The sequence below is a fragment of the Artibeus jamaicensis genome, unplaced genomic scaffold (genome assembly GCF_021234435.1).
Source record: "Artibeus jamaicensis isolate MK-2021 breed Jamaican fruit bat unplaced genomic scaffold, CSHL_Jam_final contig_548, whole genome shotgun sequence".
Taxonomy (NCBI): domain Eukaryota; kingdom Metazoa; phylum Chordata; class Mammalia; order Chiroptera; family Phyllostomidae; genus Artibeus; species Artibeus jamaicensis.
Genome location: NW_026521883.1, coordinates 21958484 through 21977962, shown reverse-complemented (window position 1 = coordinate 21977962; position 19479 = coordinate 21958484). Strand labels below are relative to the sequence as shown.

General features: G+C 39.7%; 1 protein-coding gene and 1 pseudogene across 5 annotated transcripts in view; both read right to left on the bottom strand.

Moving 5' to 3' along the window:
- The window catches only part of SECISBP2L (SECIS binding protein 2 like), a 49900-nt gene extending 39500 nt beyond the window's left edge, over window positions 1-10400 (bottom strand). For 2 of the 5 annotated variants that reach the window (XM_037156437.2, XM_053670047.1), the window contains exons 1-3: window positions 10280-10400; window positions 9384-9617; window positions 1531-1709 (exon numbers count right to left, since the gene is read on the bottom strand). In XM_037156437.2, the coding sequence (XP_037012332.2) occupies window positions 1531-1709; window positions 9384-9407 (203 nt within the window). In that variant the 5' untranslated portion in view covers window positions 9408-9617; window positions 10280-10400. Of the gene's footprint in view, window positions 1-1530; window positions 1710-4483; window positions 4586-9383; window positions 9618-10279 lie in introns of all 5 variants that reach the window. The other 3 variants (XM_053670045.1, XM_053670044.1, XM_053670046.1) reach the window with 3 other exon arrangements.
- Window positions 10401-18936: 8536 nt separating this feature from the next.
- Window positions 18937-19153, bottom strand: LOC119057599 (protein kish-A-like; annotated as a pseudogene).
- Window positions 19154-19479: the final 326 nt, after the last annotated feature.

Sequence of the window (19479 nt, the reverse complement as noted above, 5' to 3'; positions counted from 1 at the left end):
TTTGACCAAAAATGGCATGACCCCCATGCCCTACCCTAGCTCTTAAAGGAAATTTTGCCAATGTGGAAGAGGTGAAACAAAACATGGCAGAAGTACTAAAATGCATCAAAATCAATGAGTTGAAAACCTTCTTTTGAGCAGTGGAAAAAACATCTCGATAGATATATTGCATCAAATGGAGAGTACTTTAAAGGCAACTGAAGCATGCGAGGATACACAATTTTTTACAAATAAATTCCGAGGTCTTTTTGGGTCCCCCCCTTGTACAACACCAAAAGTGAACACTAATGTGGACTACCAACTTTAGTTATTAATGAATCAATTTTGGCCCATCGGTTGTAACAAATGTACCTCACTCAACCAAGATGTTAATAACAGACAAAACTATGGGGGGGGGGCACACATATGGGAATTTTGTTATTATCTGCTCAATTTTCTGTAAACTGAAACTTCTCTAAAAAATAACATCTATTCATTTTTTCAAAGCTTCAGATTATTATCCTGAATATTTAATTTCTGAAAAGGTTGTTTAGTGGTCTCATATCTCATATACCCAGAATGTTTCAAAGAATGTGCCCCAGCACACTAGTGCGTCCCAATGGGCCAAAGACATGAAAAATTACTGATTGCCTTTGCCCTCGGGGGTGGCCGGGCAGAGGCCTCAGCCATTTGTTCCACGGTGTTAGGGAAGAAGTACAATTTTCTGAGTGTGACATAACTTGAAAGAGTCTAAGATTACTTTTATAAAGCCATAAAATGAAGTACACCAATGAAGTGCTAGTCAGCCAGACGATCTAAGCAGGGTTAGAAAGGCTGTCGTGACTATCTCAAGCTATGCCCTAGTGGTTACTAGATCACACGTTATCTGAATTGCAAGCATTTTGCTAAGTCATCCTATAGACTATAGCATAGAAGCTAAATTTAGAACTAGAATCTGAGTTTAGAGTTATATGCTAACTAAGCATAAAAGCTTTAAAGTTAAGAACTGATCCCTTGGTATTTTCTTCTTATGCTTAACTATCTTAGCAAGTATGATTAGATGCCTAATCTCAAAAAGGGGTTTCTGTTTACCTCTTTCTGAGTAATTCATTCCTCCATTTATGTCAATTTATTTCAAACAAATTTCAGTTACTTATTACGAGATACTGTTTTTTGTGGTGTGAAATGTGCACTTGTTGCCCAAATCTTTGAGGGAAAAAAAAGGGCGTGCGCTATACCCAGGTATAGAGATTATATACCACAGGCAGAACGGCCCCATGCACAATGTGTACAAAACATGGGTGTGCGTCACGCACAGCAAATACAGTATATCTAAAAAACTCCACATCCTCTCAAAGAGTGAGAAAATACACTATGCTAATAAATTTTGAAATTCCACATCATTTGATTTTATTTACTCTTAAAAAATAGAGAAATGGTTCATGTTTACAAGTTACAAAAGGAAAAAAAATTAAGTAATGTGTTTCGTCAACTTCTATGTTTCCTATACCTTGCTCCCCCAACTAAAAAAGAAAATAATCGACAAATTACCTGTTGGACTGGTTTTCCTGTACAAATGGATAACAGGTAATCAAGTAGCTGGGAATTGGAGTTGGCTCTACAGCAGAAACACTGCCATTGTCATTCGGGAGTGCCATAGGGATCATAAACGCATCAGGGCTCTTCTTCTGCGGAATAAATGGCTCCACCTCAGCTGACAGCTTGACATTCTTCAAAGAGAAAGTAAAACACATTATTAACAAAAGAGCAAAATACTTAAAAAATATGAATTCACAATACAACAATATGAGTCGGTTTTTACAAACTATACTTAGGGCTCCTCAGTCAGTACTCACAAAACATCTAAGGGAACATAACACAAATTAAAATAATTAAATGTGATTAGACAAAGTCATTAAATAAAACAGGGAAAAAACTTATCAAAGGCTACTACATTTCCATGAAATTCACATTTTATGTAACCAAAGCTGTTAAAACAATCAAGAGGACAAGGAAATCAGTCATACCTCAAAGTCCCAAAATAAAGCTGATGGTACGAAATCTAGCCCTTCAGATATGAAACAATGTTTTTTAACTAATTTTGTTATGGGCGGGGAATCATTAAACAGTATTCTGAAGGATAATTATGTTTGTTAAAATAGTCTAAAAAAGTCTGTTTCTGCCCATTTCAGGAAATTACATTAGTACGGTAAAATTAAAAGGAAGGAAAATGTCTAAGATGAATTTTTAAAAAAAGACGTAAGGGGAAGAAAACTTCTAGTTCACTCTTAAACTAGGGAAAAAAAATAAGTACTTCAGTTTCCCAGGAGACAAACTGAGCAAACTAAAATAATTCAGAATATGTACTCCATTTTAGTTTATTTTATATTTCTTTTTCTAAACTGATTTGAAGAAACAGAGAGGAAAGGGGGAGGGAAGGAGGAAGACCAATTTGTTGTTCCGCCTTTTGTGCATTCATTGATGGATCCTAATATGTGCTGTGACCGGGGGTCAAAACTGCAACCTTGGCGTATCAAGATGACACTCTACCAGCTGAGCTACCAGGCCAGAGTCTATTTTGTATCTTACAATAAATCTAGAGATTTAAAAGACGTATTTAAAAAACTGAAGTATTTAAGGATGCACGTATGGGTAACAAAACAATTCAGAAAAGTAGGTAAGATCCATAAATCGGGATAGGAATTACTGTTAGGAAAGAGGGAGCTGTGATTGGGAGGAGATTCCTGGAGAGCTTCTGGGGTACTTGGCAAAGTTCTATAACCTAACTTGGGCGACACTTACAAAGGTAAGGTAAAGTATTGTACAAAGTATTTACCTTACAATAATTCACTTAGCTGTACATTGGATTTAGGGGGTTTTCTTCTGCATCTGTTATATTTATAACAACAAATTTTTAAAATGTAATCATTAAAAAGAACTTTCCTCCAACAAACATACCAGAATGGCATTTATTAGAAGCTCTAACCAAGGCACAGTTCTCAGAATAAATTTCAGGCATGTTTTTCAGGAAAAAAATCCAAGAAAATCTAAAAATAAGACTTGATATACTCAATATAAAGCCTTAATTCAAAAAAAATTTTTTCTAAAAAGATTCCAATGTAAATTCAGAAGTGCTTGTAAAAAGGGAGAGAAGGAGAAAATGATCTGAACTGTATTGCAGTATTAATGCACTATCCTTCCTCCCATCTGATTGAACTTTGAAGTCGACTTTTATCTGAAGTAAATGGAGTAACTGTACTTACAAATATCTGTGAACTAAACTCAATTTCTTGCAGGTCAACACAGGAGGCAAAAACTTCAAATATTAAAGAATAAGTCAGTAATTTTCACTATGTTAGTCACTAGAACACCGAACTTGTTTGTATGAGGCACAAAATAATCAAGATACGAAACGCTTCCTTAATAAGGAAAAAAGCCAATTTTTAACAAGGCACAGATAACTGAAAGTTGCTTTATGCAGTTCATAAACATACATAAGAAACCTTAAATCACACTTTAACTATACTAAGAATGTAACTTTTTAGCATTTTTTAAAATCAAAAAGTCCTCCTGAACATATGAGAACTCTGAACAGTTTTATAAATCTGGACAAGAAGACATTGATTTGTTTTAAAGTAAGGAATATGGTTACGTCGAGTTCTCTGTCTAATGTGAAAAAAGAAGCAACATTAATTATAAAGATAAAAATTTTTAAATACCACTTTTCTTGACACCCCCCTCAAAAAATACTAGATCATAAATTACTTTCATAACAACAAATACAAATTTTTGCTCAAGTCAAAAGTTCCAAGTTTTTAATACTTCGTTTCATCTGTACTTTCATTTAATAATTTTAGGAACTTAGAGAAGCCACTGTTCTAAAAGTATCATGCATAAATTATAATTAACGTCTACAAGTACACAGTATACAGGAGTGGGCAAAGACAGGTTAATAATAAACAATACGATAATGAGTAAGTCATAAATACTAATACAATGATAAACTGTTCTGTGTACTCACAAACTGTAATCCTACTTTTGCCCACCCTCTATACCCTTAAATATTAAAGTTTGAATTGGCTTCTATTCTAAGTGCAATTCAAGATATCAGAGTTCAACAATAAAATTCACAAACACTAAAATGATCCTTTGTGTTCAGCAAAAAAGAGAAGCTGCTGTACAGTCAACAGCTGTACAAACAGAAGATGTCACTAGCAGGAACAGACTGGCAAACTTTCCCCTAGAGTTACAACTCTATGGTTTTTAAAAGTTGTTTACTGTGACTTTGAGCCTTCGGTTTCATACATCAAAATGTGCGTCCGCCAATATCAGGCCTGAAAAGTACTGTTAAAACTCCAAACTATTCTTAAAATTTCACATAATAAAGCCCATACAGATAATATGTTAAGTAAGCAACAGGTTTTGGCAGTATTCGTACAAAACCAAAGGAAAATGTCTTACATAGTGGAAAACAAAAACATTACGAGAAAATTAGACTACTTACTTCATACAATGTTCTTCAGTCTGAATTTCGGTGTCTGGTCTCTCTACCTTTGCCAAAATCTATTTTTTAGAAATCACAAATTTTATAGCACAGAGCTGTCTTCTTAAAGCAAAAAAAATACAGATATGGTATAAGTTTAAACTACAAAGAACATATTGCTATACTACTTGGTTTAAAAATCTGTGTAGTAATATTATCTTTCTCAGAAATTATTTTAGATTTTTCCAAATTAACAAAAAATCATAATTTCCCAGAAACATGTATTTGAAAACAGTCCCATGCTAATTAAAATTTTGCATATATTAAAACCAATGTTAATAATAAAACCTCTTTGATGTGAATAATCTAGAAAATCCAAGAATTTATTCGAACATGAAATGATAAAAATTTTGTTTAAAAGAGGTTTTTAAAAATACGTCATTTATTTATTTTAGAGAGAGGGGAAGGGGGGGGGAAGGAAGGGAAAGAAATAGCGATGTGTGAGAGATACAGTGATAGGTTGCCTCTTGCATGTCCCTACCTGGGGACCAGGTCCACGACCCAGGCATGTACCCTAACTGGGAATTGAACCAGCAACCTTTTGGTTTGCAGGACAGCACTCAATCCACTCAGCCACACCAGCCGGGGCTAAAAGAGTTTCTAATTAAACAAAGACATTCAGATCACTGACAGCTTATGTAACTCAATAAATATGCATTGAGCACATATTCTGGAAAGAGCCCCGTATGACAGGTTTAGTGAAAACGTGCAAATATTCCTACTTAAGGTCGTATCAGGAGGAAATGTATACTAAACTGCTCTAAGATGGAACCTCCAAAAGAGGATAAATAATTTTCCTAGATCAAGCAACAGAAAAATGACCCCCACTTAATACAAAAACTGAACTGGAACAAAGTAACACACTCTCCTACAGTGAAATTCCAATATGTACCACACACCTACAGGAAAAATATGACCATGGAAACCTTCCACATTCTATGTTAAGGTAGAAATATATCAAATATTAAGATATTTTATTTCTCACAGCCAAAGGTAAAACAAATGTCTGCTCAATGAAAAAACAATTTAATGCTTAAAAAAACCTGCTGGCTGTATTGTTTTCTTGTTGGAATAGCTTATATTGAAAGTAAACCACTTGCCAAAATAAACTGCATGTATGTTTTGCAAGAGTTCAAAGTACTTAACTTAGGTTCTGTCCAGTTGCCTTACTATCCAGACATTTACCCCTTTCTTAAAATAGAATATATCTAATCCTATTAAAGTATGACACTTTTCTAAAAAACAGCTTTTAATTTTAATATTAGGTTTTGGATTATCTACTTTATTGTTTTTACATTTATTTCCTTTCATTTTTGTGGAGTTTTTCCCCCTAACTCCTTACCTTTGGTACTTAATTTTTATTTTCCTTTTAAAATGTTTAACACTATACATTTGCCTCAGAGTATAGCTTCAGCCACATCCCATAGGTTTTCACACATAGTATGTTATTACCTTTTCAATAACATATAGTTCTCCTTTTTAAATTCCTCTCTGAATTAAGGGTTTAGGGTAAAATGGCTTTTAAATTTTCCAAGTGGTATTTTCACTAAATGAGAATTATTTATTGCTTTTTTATTATAAAAGTATTATTCTAAAAATCGGTTAAGACAGATCACTAGCTTATATTTATAAAGACAAACTGTCAGTATTATGTATTACATTATGTAGTAACTTATTTAGAGTATGTTTAGTTACAGTGCTATTATTTGAAGTTTACACATTAAAGGAAAGAATTATAAGCCAGATAACTTGGTATTTATTGGTAAACTGTACTTTGTGTGAAATCCTATCTGTTACACATTTGCTTTTATAAGAATTACAGACATTGGCAATCAACAATTTTGTAAATTTTTCAAAAAACCTATTCAATGTTGATATACTAAAAATTAAGCCAATGTTTACACTATTTGATAATACAAAAGAGGCCATAAATCTCAAGTGTTTTGTCATTTCTAAGGCTATTGCTTATATTTTTTTAATCTCAGAACACTGTCTTAAGTTCCCTAAAAATAGAAACACTAAAGCCTTGATAAACCAAATGAACTCCAGGATTTATTCTTCACATCCCTTTACAGCAGCATTTTTTTAAAGGACAAAAAACTGCATTACACCAAGTCATAGCTGTTCTTAGAACATCTAATTCTGGCAGTTAAAATTAAGCTACTTGTTTTTATTTAAAACAGTCTTGCTAAAGGAGATTATTGCTGAAATTCTCCTCTGGTTATAAGATTCTTTCACATAGTCATTATTGCAATTAGGACTATTATCTAGTGCGTATTCCTAGTAACATAGTTTTTATAATCTTGATCAACTTTTTATTATAATCTTGACAAAATATACACAGTTTATCCTTTTAATCACAGATTATATATATATATATATATATATATATATTTTTTTTTTTAGAAAAGAGGTAATCCAAGAACAGCAACATGAATACCTTCAGGCAAAACACACTCAGATTTTTTAAGAAGTTACACTGTGCAATATTCCAAGGGTTTCAGTCAGATTAAGATGAAATGCAAATAGTTTGTATTAAGTACTTTAAAAAAAACCCTAATTTACATTATTGCTAACCACCTCAGTATTATAATGAGTATGTTATAATGCTGTAGGCAGTCCCAGGAATTCTGAATATAAACCAACACTGGTTTAAAATGAAAAAACAAATATTTTTGTGAGGAAAAATGGAAATTTCCACATTATCCCATATTTTTCATGATTTTTACTTATCTAAATTCACCTCACTAGTAAAAAAATACAAAAGTATATCTCTAATAACCTGGGAAAACCACTACTTTACTCTGGTACAGTGGAAACAATCGAGAACTCCATAAAGTTGAGAAATCTCAGTTCTACGTATCTCAGTTCTAAGAATCTCAGTTCTACGCCAATCTACCATTAAGTCAATGGTTCTTACCCTTTTTCAATAATGGATCCCTTTGAGAATATTATGAAAATACAAGAGTCTTGCCCCAGAAAACTGCTAATATAAAATGAAGCCCCAGCTTTCCAGGCCATCCAAGGACCCTTGAATTAACTTAACTGCCTACAGCATGAACCAGGCAAAGTAGCACAGCTCTTCTGAATCTCAGCTTCCTGAGTGTGTATGTGAAGGGAAGACAAGGTTCGGTTTCATAAACCCATTACCTGGCATTAGGCTAGGGAAGAGGCAGGAAGTACTGAGGTGGGGGGGAAATTTTCAAAGGAAACCTACATTGTTGTTTTTTTTTTTAATTCTTAAATTTCGACAGGATTTTAAATAGGTTGTGGACTTTGGAAAACATAGGATGAAAAAGGAAGAGGCTCTCTAGTTCAAATAATCTCCTCACAGCACTTGCTGTTAAGATAATCACACACAGGTTACCATCTAAATAGTTAATTACATTTCCTCTAGGATGAAAGAAACCATAAGTATACAGGTGGTAGCTTTACTGGTTACAGTTCTGGCATCATGGTAAAATGTTTAACCCTTTCATTAGTGACATGCATACAAGAAAATCATTCAAGAAAACTTCCTATTCACTGGTGAGCCTTTGAAATCTCAGGTATTTTAAATAGATGCCCTAAAATTTTGTTTTTCATTAATTTGGATATAGGCTTTATATAGAATACTCTGGGTAACAGGAAAGTCTGTATGTATTTGCCAAGAAGCTCCAATCAATTTGCTTTGCTAAATACATGTATTGTTTCATAAACTTATTTGTGTTTTCAGAGTCATATTCACATAAAGCTTTTTTATGATTAAAATTGTTGTAAAAACAAATATACACAACTAGGAAACTGTGCTTTGCCTGCAGAAAGACCTCAATTTCAAAATCAAAACTGGCTCTTATTAGAAACATATAATCAATCATACAGAGGAATTTGGGAAACCCTGTCTCAGTTTAAGGTGCTGATTATCCATTTGTAAAATAATTAGGCAAATCACTAATCTGTCCTTTTCCTTCATCTGTTAGCCTAGTTCATCACTGGACAGGCCTTCCACTACAGAGGGGAATGTAGTGAAAAAACTTCGACCTCAATTTATGTCATTTCACAGAGGTCTCAAGAATGGAAAATACTTAAAACTTTTTTGGGGGGGGAAATAAAACATTATCTTAGATTTTTTTTTATGTTGTGATGACAACGTAAAAGCCCTGATTTTCAGCACCTACTAACATGGATAATCAAGAATTCGGTGGTGCAATTAAAAACAGAACACTAATCGGACTACTTTGGGATGAGAAATGAATTCATGCTTTGGGACCTATACCCTTAAGATATAAGCTTAACTTTTAAAAATCACCAATTCTTGCAAAATGGTTAGGTAGAAAGCAAGGAGAAACGGTAGTATTTCATATATTAAAAGGAACACCTCCCCAAAACCATTGTAAAAACAATGCTTCGCTCAATGGAACGGATACCTAAAAAGTCCGTAACATCCTTTTCCTCGGCAGTTGTCACACGTTCGGATAATAGCCTCTATGGGTGAGAAGCCCTCTAAAGCCTTTCCACCTTGAAAAACACATTCCAGAACTGAAGAAAATGGGGAGGGGCTGGGGGTAGATTCCCTAGAAGTTATAAACCCACTTGGGAGAGCACGGACAACTTGGGAATCTTCTGGCCCCTTTCACCAATCTGAAGAGGAGGGGCAAAAGCGAGTTCCCAGCCTGGAGTGGGGGCTGCTAACGGGGGATGAAAAACGTCCTCAAGCCCGAGACAGCATCTGGAACAATGCAGGAGATCGGGGCGCCTCCAGGCTCCTAGGCGAAGCAGGTCTGCGCCCACAAGAATCCGAGGGCTCCGGGTATCTGGGCCCGCGCTCGGAGAGGTGGGCCCGCCTGGGAGGAAGCGGGGACCCCCAGCCCCCGGCCCGTACCTGGTCTGCTGGGGTTCGGTCCATGGCGCCTGCAGCCGCAACGGGCCCTCAGTCAGTTTGGAGAGCGCCTCGGGCCGCTTTCTCCATGGCCCCCCGCTCGGGTCTACACCCGGCTCCGGACCTCGGTCCCTAGTTGGCTGGCACTGACTCAAAGTCCGGCTACGCCACTGGCCGAGGAGGAGGCTCCAGCTCCAAGAGATGGAGGAGGCGGTGGCACCCTTGGGGAGGGATCATCTGGGACGGAAGCCGAGAAGAGTCGAAATGAGCGAAAGGCGTAGCCGAAAATGGCGGTGGGAGGGAGGAGAGGACCTAGAGGACTAGTAGCAGGGGACCCCCAGAGGGGCAGTGGGCGGGGCCACCGCTGACTGCCTGAGCCGACGCTCGTGGCACCCCGACTGGCTCACCTGGAGACTGAGGCCAGGCGCACAGTCCTAGGAGCAGGTGCCCTTGCTACTGAGCGCTTCGCATCGGACAAATTGGCCCTGTGAACTGTTAAACTGGAGTGGCACCTGACCATTTGGGACCCAGGACACCCGGGCTCCAGTCTTCAGGGACCTCAGAGACCACGTCATTATCCCAAACCACCTCTTAGTAAAGTTGTAAAGAGTTTTTATCTGCCCCCCCCCCCCCGACATACGATCCTTATGTTACCCAGCTAAAAGGCAGCCGTGACTGTAAAGGAAAAGACAACAGAACAGCTACCCGAGAGACACTAGTCGGAAGGCTCCACAAATACTTATCAATTAGATAATTCATTGCTCAGGTCCAGGTCCTAAGCTCACCTCCATACGGATCTCGCCTATCTCACAGACCCTAATTTTACCCAGAGTCGGTATCCTGCCGCCCAGTAGATAATTATGTATGGTCTGGGATGTTATTTTTTGCACTGTACTTACTCATTGCTCCTTTTACCTCCAGTTCCTTAGCCCTTTGCGGAAGGGGGCTGCCCTGAGCCAGCACACTCGGTGGGCCCGGCAGCTTCCCTGGGCGCACCCCTCGGGCACGCCCTCCGACCTGCGCCCCTTCCCGGAAGCGTTCGGGCTGGCGGGTCAGCGCGGGGGGGGGGGGGGGGGAGGTAAGTAAGAACCCGAATAAGCTAAATTACGCTGAAGTGAGAGAAGACGGGAGAGGTGACTTCTATTTGGGGGAGTGATGGACATGGAAAGTCAAGCTGGGAAAGAGGATTGTTTAATTGTCTTTGTCATGTTCAGGGGACATTGGCCAAGACTTGAATTGCCTTTTCGGTTACTCTACGTTGTTAGTTTTATTTGAATAGAACTCCAGAAAAAAGGCTGGTCTGTGAAGCCCCTAAATGTACTTGGGTTGATAATGTACTTTGACCTGGCCACAGATGCTGTAGTTGGTCAACAAGAGTAACATCAAGTCTGGCAGTAAAAATTGTTTGTAAGGAGATCTCTCATTTTAAAATATTTTTTAAAACTCTTCTGCCTCCTCAAATTATATATGTAGGTATACACATACTGATGTGTTTAAATGGCACATGTATGTATGAGTGTTACATATATGAGCATTTATGTAATGATAGGTCCCTTGTGTCTATAAATGAATACTGAATGAGTTTAGGTTTGTATAGAAAAACTAAGCTTTTTATAAGATTTAGTCAGGTAAACTAACTGATGACCATCCGCCTTCACAATTTTCAGATAGAAAGAACTCTGAATTTTTAGAATGTCTCCCCACAGGTGGTCTCTAGACATAAGTACATAAATAATAATAATGCACTAATAATTCAGTCCAAAAATGCTGCAGTAGTTGGGTTTTCTTCTCAAGGAAGTTGAAATATAGAATCTCTAAGGATCTTTCCATAGAACAGGATTTTTATGATTGTAGAATAGTTCTTATTGAGAATCTTCTATGTACAGGACATTTATTTAAATTTTAAGAGCAAGCCTTAGCTGGGTGCCCCAGCTGGTTAGAGCGTCATCCGGATACATCAAGGTTGTAGGTTCAATTCCTCATCAGGGCACGTACAAAATCAACCAGTTAGTGCATGAGTAAGTGGTGCAACAAATCGATGTTTCTCTCCCTCTCTCTCGCCCCCCCATCTAAAAATCAGTAAGTAAAAATTTAAAAAATAAATAATAAGTTTAAAGAACAGAATTATAAGAAGAAAATGCTACAGTGCCCTTCTTTTTTAACGCAATCCTAGAAAAGATTGCAATAGCTATTAGAATAAAAATTAAAATCTATGAAGAAAAAAAGACATTTAAAAAATACTACATGGTACAGATGATATGATTAAATTTTCATTAATTATTTTATTCAGCAATAAATATTTATTTTTAAAAAGATGTTATTTACTTACTTTACAGGGAGGGTGAGGGAGGAAGAAAGAGAGGGAGAAACACTGATGTGTGAAAGCGGTATCAATCGGTTGCCTCTCATGCACCCCCAACTGGGGACCTGGCCCAAAACCCAGGCATGTGCCCTGACTGGGAATCCAACCAGTGACCTTTCAGTTTGCAGGCCGGTACTCAGTCCACTGAGCCACATCAGCCAGGGAATAGCAATAAGTACTTAATATGCCAGGTTTTAAGCTAAGTACTCGAGGTATAGCAGTTAACAAGACAGTGTTTGTCTTGTGGGCAAGTCATACATGGAACAAGAAATTACAGGTGAGCTGAGTGTCATGAAAAAGAAAGTTCAGTAGGTTCTACCATGCTGTGGGAGAGATGGTCAGGGAAGTCACATCTAAATAAAGAGCATTCAAGCAAAGACCTAAAGGGTGAGTAAGAATTATAATACATAACGTAGGAAAGTATTTCCAAGAAAAGGAAATGGTGTGTGTGAGGACTCTGAGGTAAGAGAGAGAATCCAGCTCATTCCTTGAAATGTGAGCTCGGGGTGAGAGGGATGATCTAACAGAGCAAGGCCTCCTAGAGGGGTGAAGAGGATGTACAAACCAGGGGCAGAAACCGGCCTCCAGTGGGAGTAGGAGCGGGCTGCCCATGATACAGAAGAAAAGGAACGAAGGATAATGTGACTGCACATACATGTGTAAGTTGAGGGAAGGCCTGTCTCATGGCTTGTATTTCCTCAGTGAAGTAGGAGGCAAGGTTATCCGCTGACAATGGAAGGAGGCAGAGCTGTGACGATCATGCATTTGTCGATACTCAGCAAACATGTATATGAGACATGTGCATGTCATTATATATAAATTGTACCTCAAAAGAAAAAACTGTAAATAAATATTGAACTCTGGCTTTCATAAATGCATGTACCTATGTAACTCAAATCTTAATCAAGATATAGAACGTTACCATTACCCCCTGTGGCTCTTAAAACTTCAATACTTACATCAAATGTTTATCTGATTCCCTGTTACATCCTCACTACCTATACCAATGCCTGGCACGTTAGCAAGTGCTCAGTAAGTACTGAATAAACGGACATGTGATACAACAATAAATCAGGATTCTTTCATTCAGGGATGGGTTTTGTTAGGCATGTGCATGTCATGAATAAAGCAGGTTTGAATAGGATGCAAGCACAAGATTTACTGTATATTTAATCCACTGTCCTTCAGATTCTCTGAGGACACTTCCTTTTCTATCCTGGGTAAAATTTCGTGAATGCCAAGCCAATTTTATTCCAGGGTAAAGCTTTTTCTTTTCCCAGGCTCCGTCCTGCTTCAGGCCGGAAGGTTGCAGAGGCGAACAAGGCACAGACCAGTTTTTTAAATTTCTTCCCTTTTTCTTCTCCACCTCCTCCATCTCAACTACTCACTGATTCAGCATTTAGATTCATTCCTCCAGGTCTGGGTTTTGGTGGGAAGGGCGGCGGAGCCTCTCAGGTGTCTCAGACATGTGACATATGCGAATGCCATTCTGGGCAAACCACCCACTGTGGCCCTGGCCCTCAGCTCTTGGGCTCTGAGGGTTCAGTTCTCTGCTTGATCCCTTGGGTTCCCTGCCACCTTCTTAGCTAGACTCCCTTTTAAAATAGCTTTAGGGCCCTGGCTGGTGTGGCTCAGTGGGTTGAGTGCCCCCTGTGCACCAGGGCATCACTGGTTCAATTCCCAGTCAGGGCGCATGCCTGGGTTGCGGGCCAGGTCCTCGGTTGGACAATGTGTGAAAGGCAGCCACACATTGATGTTTCTTTCTCTTTCTCCTTTCCTTCCCCTTTCTCTACAAATAAATAAATAAAATCTTAAGATAAAATAAAATACTTCAAGAAAAATTCTTTCCCACCATCCCCGGGAACATTTAGCCATACTCGATTTATCACGTGTCTATCCATCCCTCTGTCTATCCATTTGCCCATTCTGGGCAAACCACCCACTGTGGCCCTGGCCCTCAGCCCTAAGATCAACCCCATGAAAGATCAACAACTATAAACTTCCTTGTGAATGATCTGGTTTAGGTAAGAGTGAGTTGAAGAGGAATGAGTTTATAGCATAAATTGACTCCGAGAGCCATATAAAAAGTTAGACACTATCAGCCCACTAATCCATCTATCAGCCCTCTATCAGCCCACTAATCCATCTTATTTGTGGTGCATAACAAAGGCAATTGCCCACATCAGTATGCCTCCCCCTGGGAGAAACTAATGTATCCACAATTGGTAAAAATGCAACCTGTTTCCAGTGTCTCCGTCCCTGTTTACCTTTGGTTTCTCAGGAAGTATCAGATCCCAGGTCCCTGTATTCCCCCAGACCCCAGGTGACTTGTGTCAAGTTCTCCAAGTGTTTCCCTGAAAGCGCCTCTCACTGTAGCTTGAGGCAAGGGGAAGCATCTCTTTTTTCCCCATTGGAGGTGTAGGTAGGTAGAAATCACGTATCTTCAAAGCAATACTCTTCATGAGTCATCAGCCCCCCCCACTCACGCCCACACCCACACTGTATGACCAGAGATGAGGGATGATTAATGCTGAGCCACAATTTCTCAGAATGTCTTAGATATATCCCTTACAGGCCATGGACCTTTGAAAGTCACTGAAGCCTCTCTGAGCCTCAGTTTCTCCAACTACACATTGCACAGGGTTGTTGAGAGACTCAGGTTAAAGTACTGAATGCGAGAACATGTTGCAAACTCTAGAGCAGTGGTTCTTGGTCAGGCGCACTTTAAAATCTAAGGCCCTTCCTTAAACCAGTTGAGTCAGAATCTCTAGAGCAAAAAATTGTTCAGCCAGCCAGAGTAGCCATAACATTTTAAATCAGATCAAGTCACTTCTCTGTTCAAACCCTCCAATAAAACTTCTCGTCTTAGAGCTCCCTCCCTGGAACACAGGGGCTCAGATACCATTTCCACCACTTGCAGACTCCCTGGGCACAAAGGTTGAATTGTTTGTCAACCTCCTGGAGTCACAGAGGTAGGTCATGTATCCCAGATCCTGGAATAACAACCTTCCACATGCACCAATCACTGCAGCCTATCAACTAAGGCTGAAGCTAAAATCTTTAACTCTTGAATTCCCCTTTCAATTCCAAATGAATGCTCTGAGCATGCACCTTACTCAGCCCAAAAACTTCAACTATGGCTCACCACCTACTCCAAATGTATTCTGTGCTTGTCTTCCTCCTGACATTGTTCATATGGTTCCTCTTACTTAGCATATTCTTCCCATCTTGCAACTCATTTCCTGGATGAAAAGAATCCTCTTAGAAATTCCTCTAGCTTGTGCCACATCCTGCTTTAAATCGTTTGTGTACTGTGTATAATTATTTATGTAATTATTTCCTTTCTCAGCGTGTACACTCCTCCAGAACAGTGTTACTCAACAATGATTGTTGAATGAATGAATGAATGAATGAATGAATGAACTTGCCATTGTAGCAGACATTTATCAGAAGAAGGAAGAGAGGTCCTTAAATGGGAAAATTAAATAGCAAACTCTCAGCTCCAGTGAGAATACAGGTTGCACATGAGTAAAATAGAAATAGATGATAATATCCAAAGATAATGTGTGGGTGGTAAGATCAACCCCATGAAAGATCAACAACTATAAACTTCCTTGTGAATGATCTGGTTTAGGTAAGAGTGAGTTGAAGAGGAATGAGTTTATAGCATAAATTGACTCCGAGAGCCATATAAAAAGTTAGACACTACATTCACTTTTATGGCAGTGAGGACTTCAGGCCAAGCCAACTAAAAACAGGAAATAACTTCCCAGCTTTATTATGATGTCCTTTATTTTCATGAACTATTCCAATTATTCATCTGTTTTGGAGGACACTATCTTATTATTGTAAAAGCAATAAATCTTTGCTACTTCCATTCGGAAGCACCATATAATCTGAAATTGAAAATTTTCCTTCAACTCAATGTTTTTTTGTCCTGCTCTTAAGAAGTTTTGTTTGAAAAAAAAAAAAAAAAGAAGTTTTGTTTGAACTATCTGGATTTTTCAAGTTAGTGACTCATGTCCTCAGTTCCCCAAACCTAGGTTCTTTCTGGAATGTCCTTTCTGAACCAGCAGGAGCTCACTTTATCAGCAGGGCCTAATTTTTGGAGCTAGGAGTTTATGAAGCTCAGCCTGTGTAACTCTGTTATCAAATTTCCCTAATGCTTCCAATCAGCTTCACCCAGTGAGATGTGCATCACCAGTCTCAGAAGGGAAAATAAGAAGTTCAAGTTAACTAAAGCTGATGGAAATAGAGCCTCTGGAGAAAAATTCCTGTTTCCAAAGAACACCATCAAAAGAAGCACCCATTGCAGATGAGAGGATTTGGTTTTATCCCTTTTCTTGAGTTTTAAATGTCTTTTTTCATAAATAATATCATAACAAGAAGAGCAAAATAAAAAGAAAGAAAATCATCTGCAAAATGAGCTTTTTAACCTATGAAGGAATTTTCTCCTAGCCTCTGTTCATCTGTATGCATAGCTATCTCTCTGTATAGTTTGTATTCAGGTAACTAGGGGGCTCTCAGACCTATTATACAATGGAGTGCTAAGAGCCCATCCTCTAGAAATGAGGTAGAAAGAAATCACTGCCCGCCACTCCCCTGCCACTGCTCCCAGCCTGATGAGATCTGGGAGCTTGGGAGGAGCCTGATGCAGACCGGAGGGACTGAGAGATGAGGCCTCATCATGACTAGGATGCCAAGGTTTGCCTCAGTCGGCCTGATGCATGCACGACCCAGAAGGCCAGCGACCCATCCCTGACCCTAGAACACCACCGGTTTCTCCACGAGACCCCGCAAACCATTTCCCACCTCTTTAAATGATAGCTGGAATCTTCAGGCTGACGATTATATCAAATCCACACTCTCTTGCCAAACTATCTAGGCCCTGCATTATCTCAGCTTGTGGATAGAAGGCAGTATTAGATAAATATTGACAGAAGAAAAGATAATATATATCACATTTTAGGATATATAAAATCTTAAAATTGTGCTGGAGCTAGAGAAGGCATTAATACTTCCTTGGTTTTTTTTTAATCCGAGAGGACCCATCAACACCGAAGTCGACAGGAAACTGCACAAACAAGGTATTTTTATTGTCTTACCCGATTGTAAAACCCCAGCCTCTTACACAGTGCTTTCACAATCTGAACTGGCAGCACTCTTAAGGAAAACAACCGTAGCAATCCCGGCTTGTTGCATTTGGCCGGTAACAGACCAGCCCTTCACCTATCATGGACTCTGGGGTCTCTAGATTCCCCGCTGTGCTGAGTCCTAACAGGTTACATTTCCCGGGCTTTAAACTGGTCCAGGTCTCTGGAAGAGCAACAGCAGAAACTACGCCCGCCCACAGGCAGTCAAGAACACTGCTCTGTAAAGGCTGTTCACAACGATCCTCTACTGAGTAGCACAATGATAACTCACATTGATTGTGCCACAATTAGTGCTGAGCCCTTTACAGAAAGTATCTCATTGAATCTCCACAACAATCCTCGAGGAAGACGTTATTGACTCCCCCGCCCCCCCCCCCCCCCGCCGCAGAAGGGGAAACTGAGATTTAATTAGCTTACCTACCATCTGTCCAGTCGGAAAGTGGCAGAACTGGAATTTGAGTACAGTAAACCAGGGAGCTCACACTTCAGGACACCACATTTCCTGATGGTGAGAGAGTGCGTCCAGGAGACACTTAGTTTGCCTTGGATCTCAGGCCTGTCTGGTGCTCTTGTTATACTGTTCACTCTGCATTCCAGCCCCAAATGCCCTGGGGTAGAAAAAAACCGCCAAACCTAGTGAAGGGATCAGGCTGACATGGAAAGAGGAACTAAGGGTCTGGGGCAAAAGGTCTTCCTGGCAAGTTTAGGCGCCCATCCCAGGGAAGTGGTTTTGGGCGTCCCAACCACCTGGGATGAAAGAAAGCGCCGCCATTGCAGCACAGTGGCTCCAGAGATGTAGATGTCCACCCCATGTGTTAATACATTTTTCCAGGGCACAAGAATGGCATTCCAAATGATAGAAAACCAGTGCGTTTGTGAAGAAGAAAGGGGGTGGGGGCAAGGAATATACAGAGAGGAAACAAAAGGAGAGAGGAGAAATAAGAACATCAATTCGAGTGAAGACAAAAATGGTCTCAGGAAGCCCCTTGGACATCACGGGCATGGCCTGAAGCTCTCCTGCTTCTCAGCCTGCCCCGCCCAGGCCGTCCACAGGACCAGGGAAGGGGTGGGGAGAGTTGGGGGTGGAGGGGAGTGCTGATAGAATCCCACGCACACCTACTGTTCCCCCGTCTCTGTCCCACCTCGTCACCTTTCCCTTTCTTTCTTTCCTGCTCTTCCTTTGCACTCTGCCACTCCCTCTCCCTCGTCCATCTCTCCATCCTTTACTTTTTCCTTCTGCGCCTATTTTCTCATCTTGTAAATGCACACAGCCCTAAAACAGTTGCTAGTCCTGGCTCCGGAGTGTGACTCGTCACTCCCTTGTTACGAACTGAGTGAGGTGTTGAATCCAAAGCGCCCAGTGTCCCTGCTCTCACAGAGGTCAGGACCTGGGGGGAGCAGTTGGTAGCACCCCAGCACTTTCAAAGGTGCAACTCAGGTCTGAGTCTTTGTCTGTTCCACCCAGGACCCCTGGAAGCCTTTGAACTGTATCACGTGGAACGTCTTGTAATTCTGCTGCTGCAGGGGAAAGATGTTTGAATGCTTTGGGAATCTATGACTCAGTGTTATTACTCTCATTCCTTCTGAGATCATGGGGTTAGTGGTTCTGTGCCGTCATGTTTTTTTTTTTTAATCAACACAAGTTGAAATTTTTTTTCAGTAAAAAACCTGGTCCAGTATGAGGTCTCAGTCTATAAAGATGTATCATTTCCAAGTCACAGTGAAAGGAACTTGGATAATTTACCAATTTTTTTTACTACGTGTCTTAGATATACCTGACTAAAAACTGGTATTGGACACGATAAAATGACATTTGCAGATGGTGATATTGTAGTGACACTACTGAGACTAATCGTCATACTCTTTGAGTATTTAGATGGTTACATCCTAATTATATAGAACATGGGTCCACTAACAAAAATAGAGGACAGCAGCTGGGAATTTATCTCATTCAATGTTCAGAGATAAAATTGGCCATTCTTTCCCATTATTTTCTGCAGTTAAGATTTTATATTGAAATCTGATGGCAGTATTTTCCAAGCTACTGTATGAAGAGGATGCTGAAGGCCATCGCCCCACAGCGTACTGCAACAGCAGGCCTCCTTGTTCACCAGTTCCGGCACACTTCCAAAATTCACCCAGCAATCCAGTTTCCTTTCTGTCCAGGAGGCTGGGTGTCAAGGATCAGATATAAGCACAAGTATATAGAAGCAGCAAGATACAAGCAAAAGACTCTGAAAATTGAAAATGGCAGGCATAGTGAAGCCCCATGTTCCTGAAATTGTACGTTAGTGTAATTAGTTTGGACTTAGTTTCCAAAGCATGCATTCTTTTTACTGCCAGGGAAAGTGTGTCTGAGGGATATACACTGCGTGCAGAGGGAAAGGATGCAATGTCACAGACAGTAGGACAACTTCAGATGGTAAAACTCACTCTCTAGTGTCGCGAGTAAGGGTGCTAGACCATTCATTTCTTCATTCAACACGTATTTAAATATGTCAGAAGTGATCCATGCTGTAAATAAAGTTTGGTAAAAGGATGAGAAATGCTGGAGGGCTGTATCAGATGGGTTGGTTAGGGAATG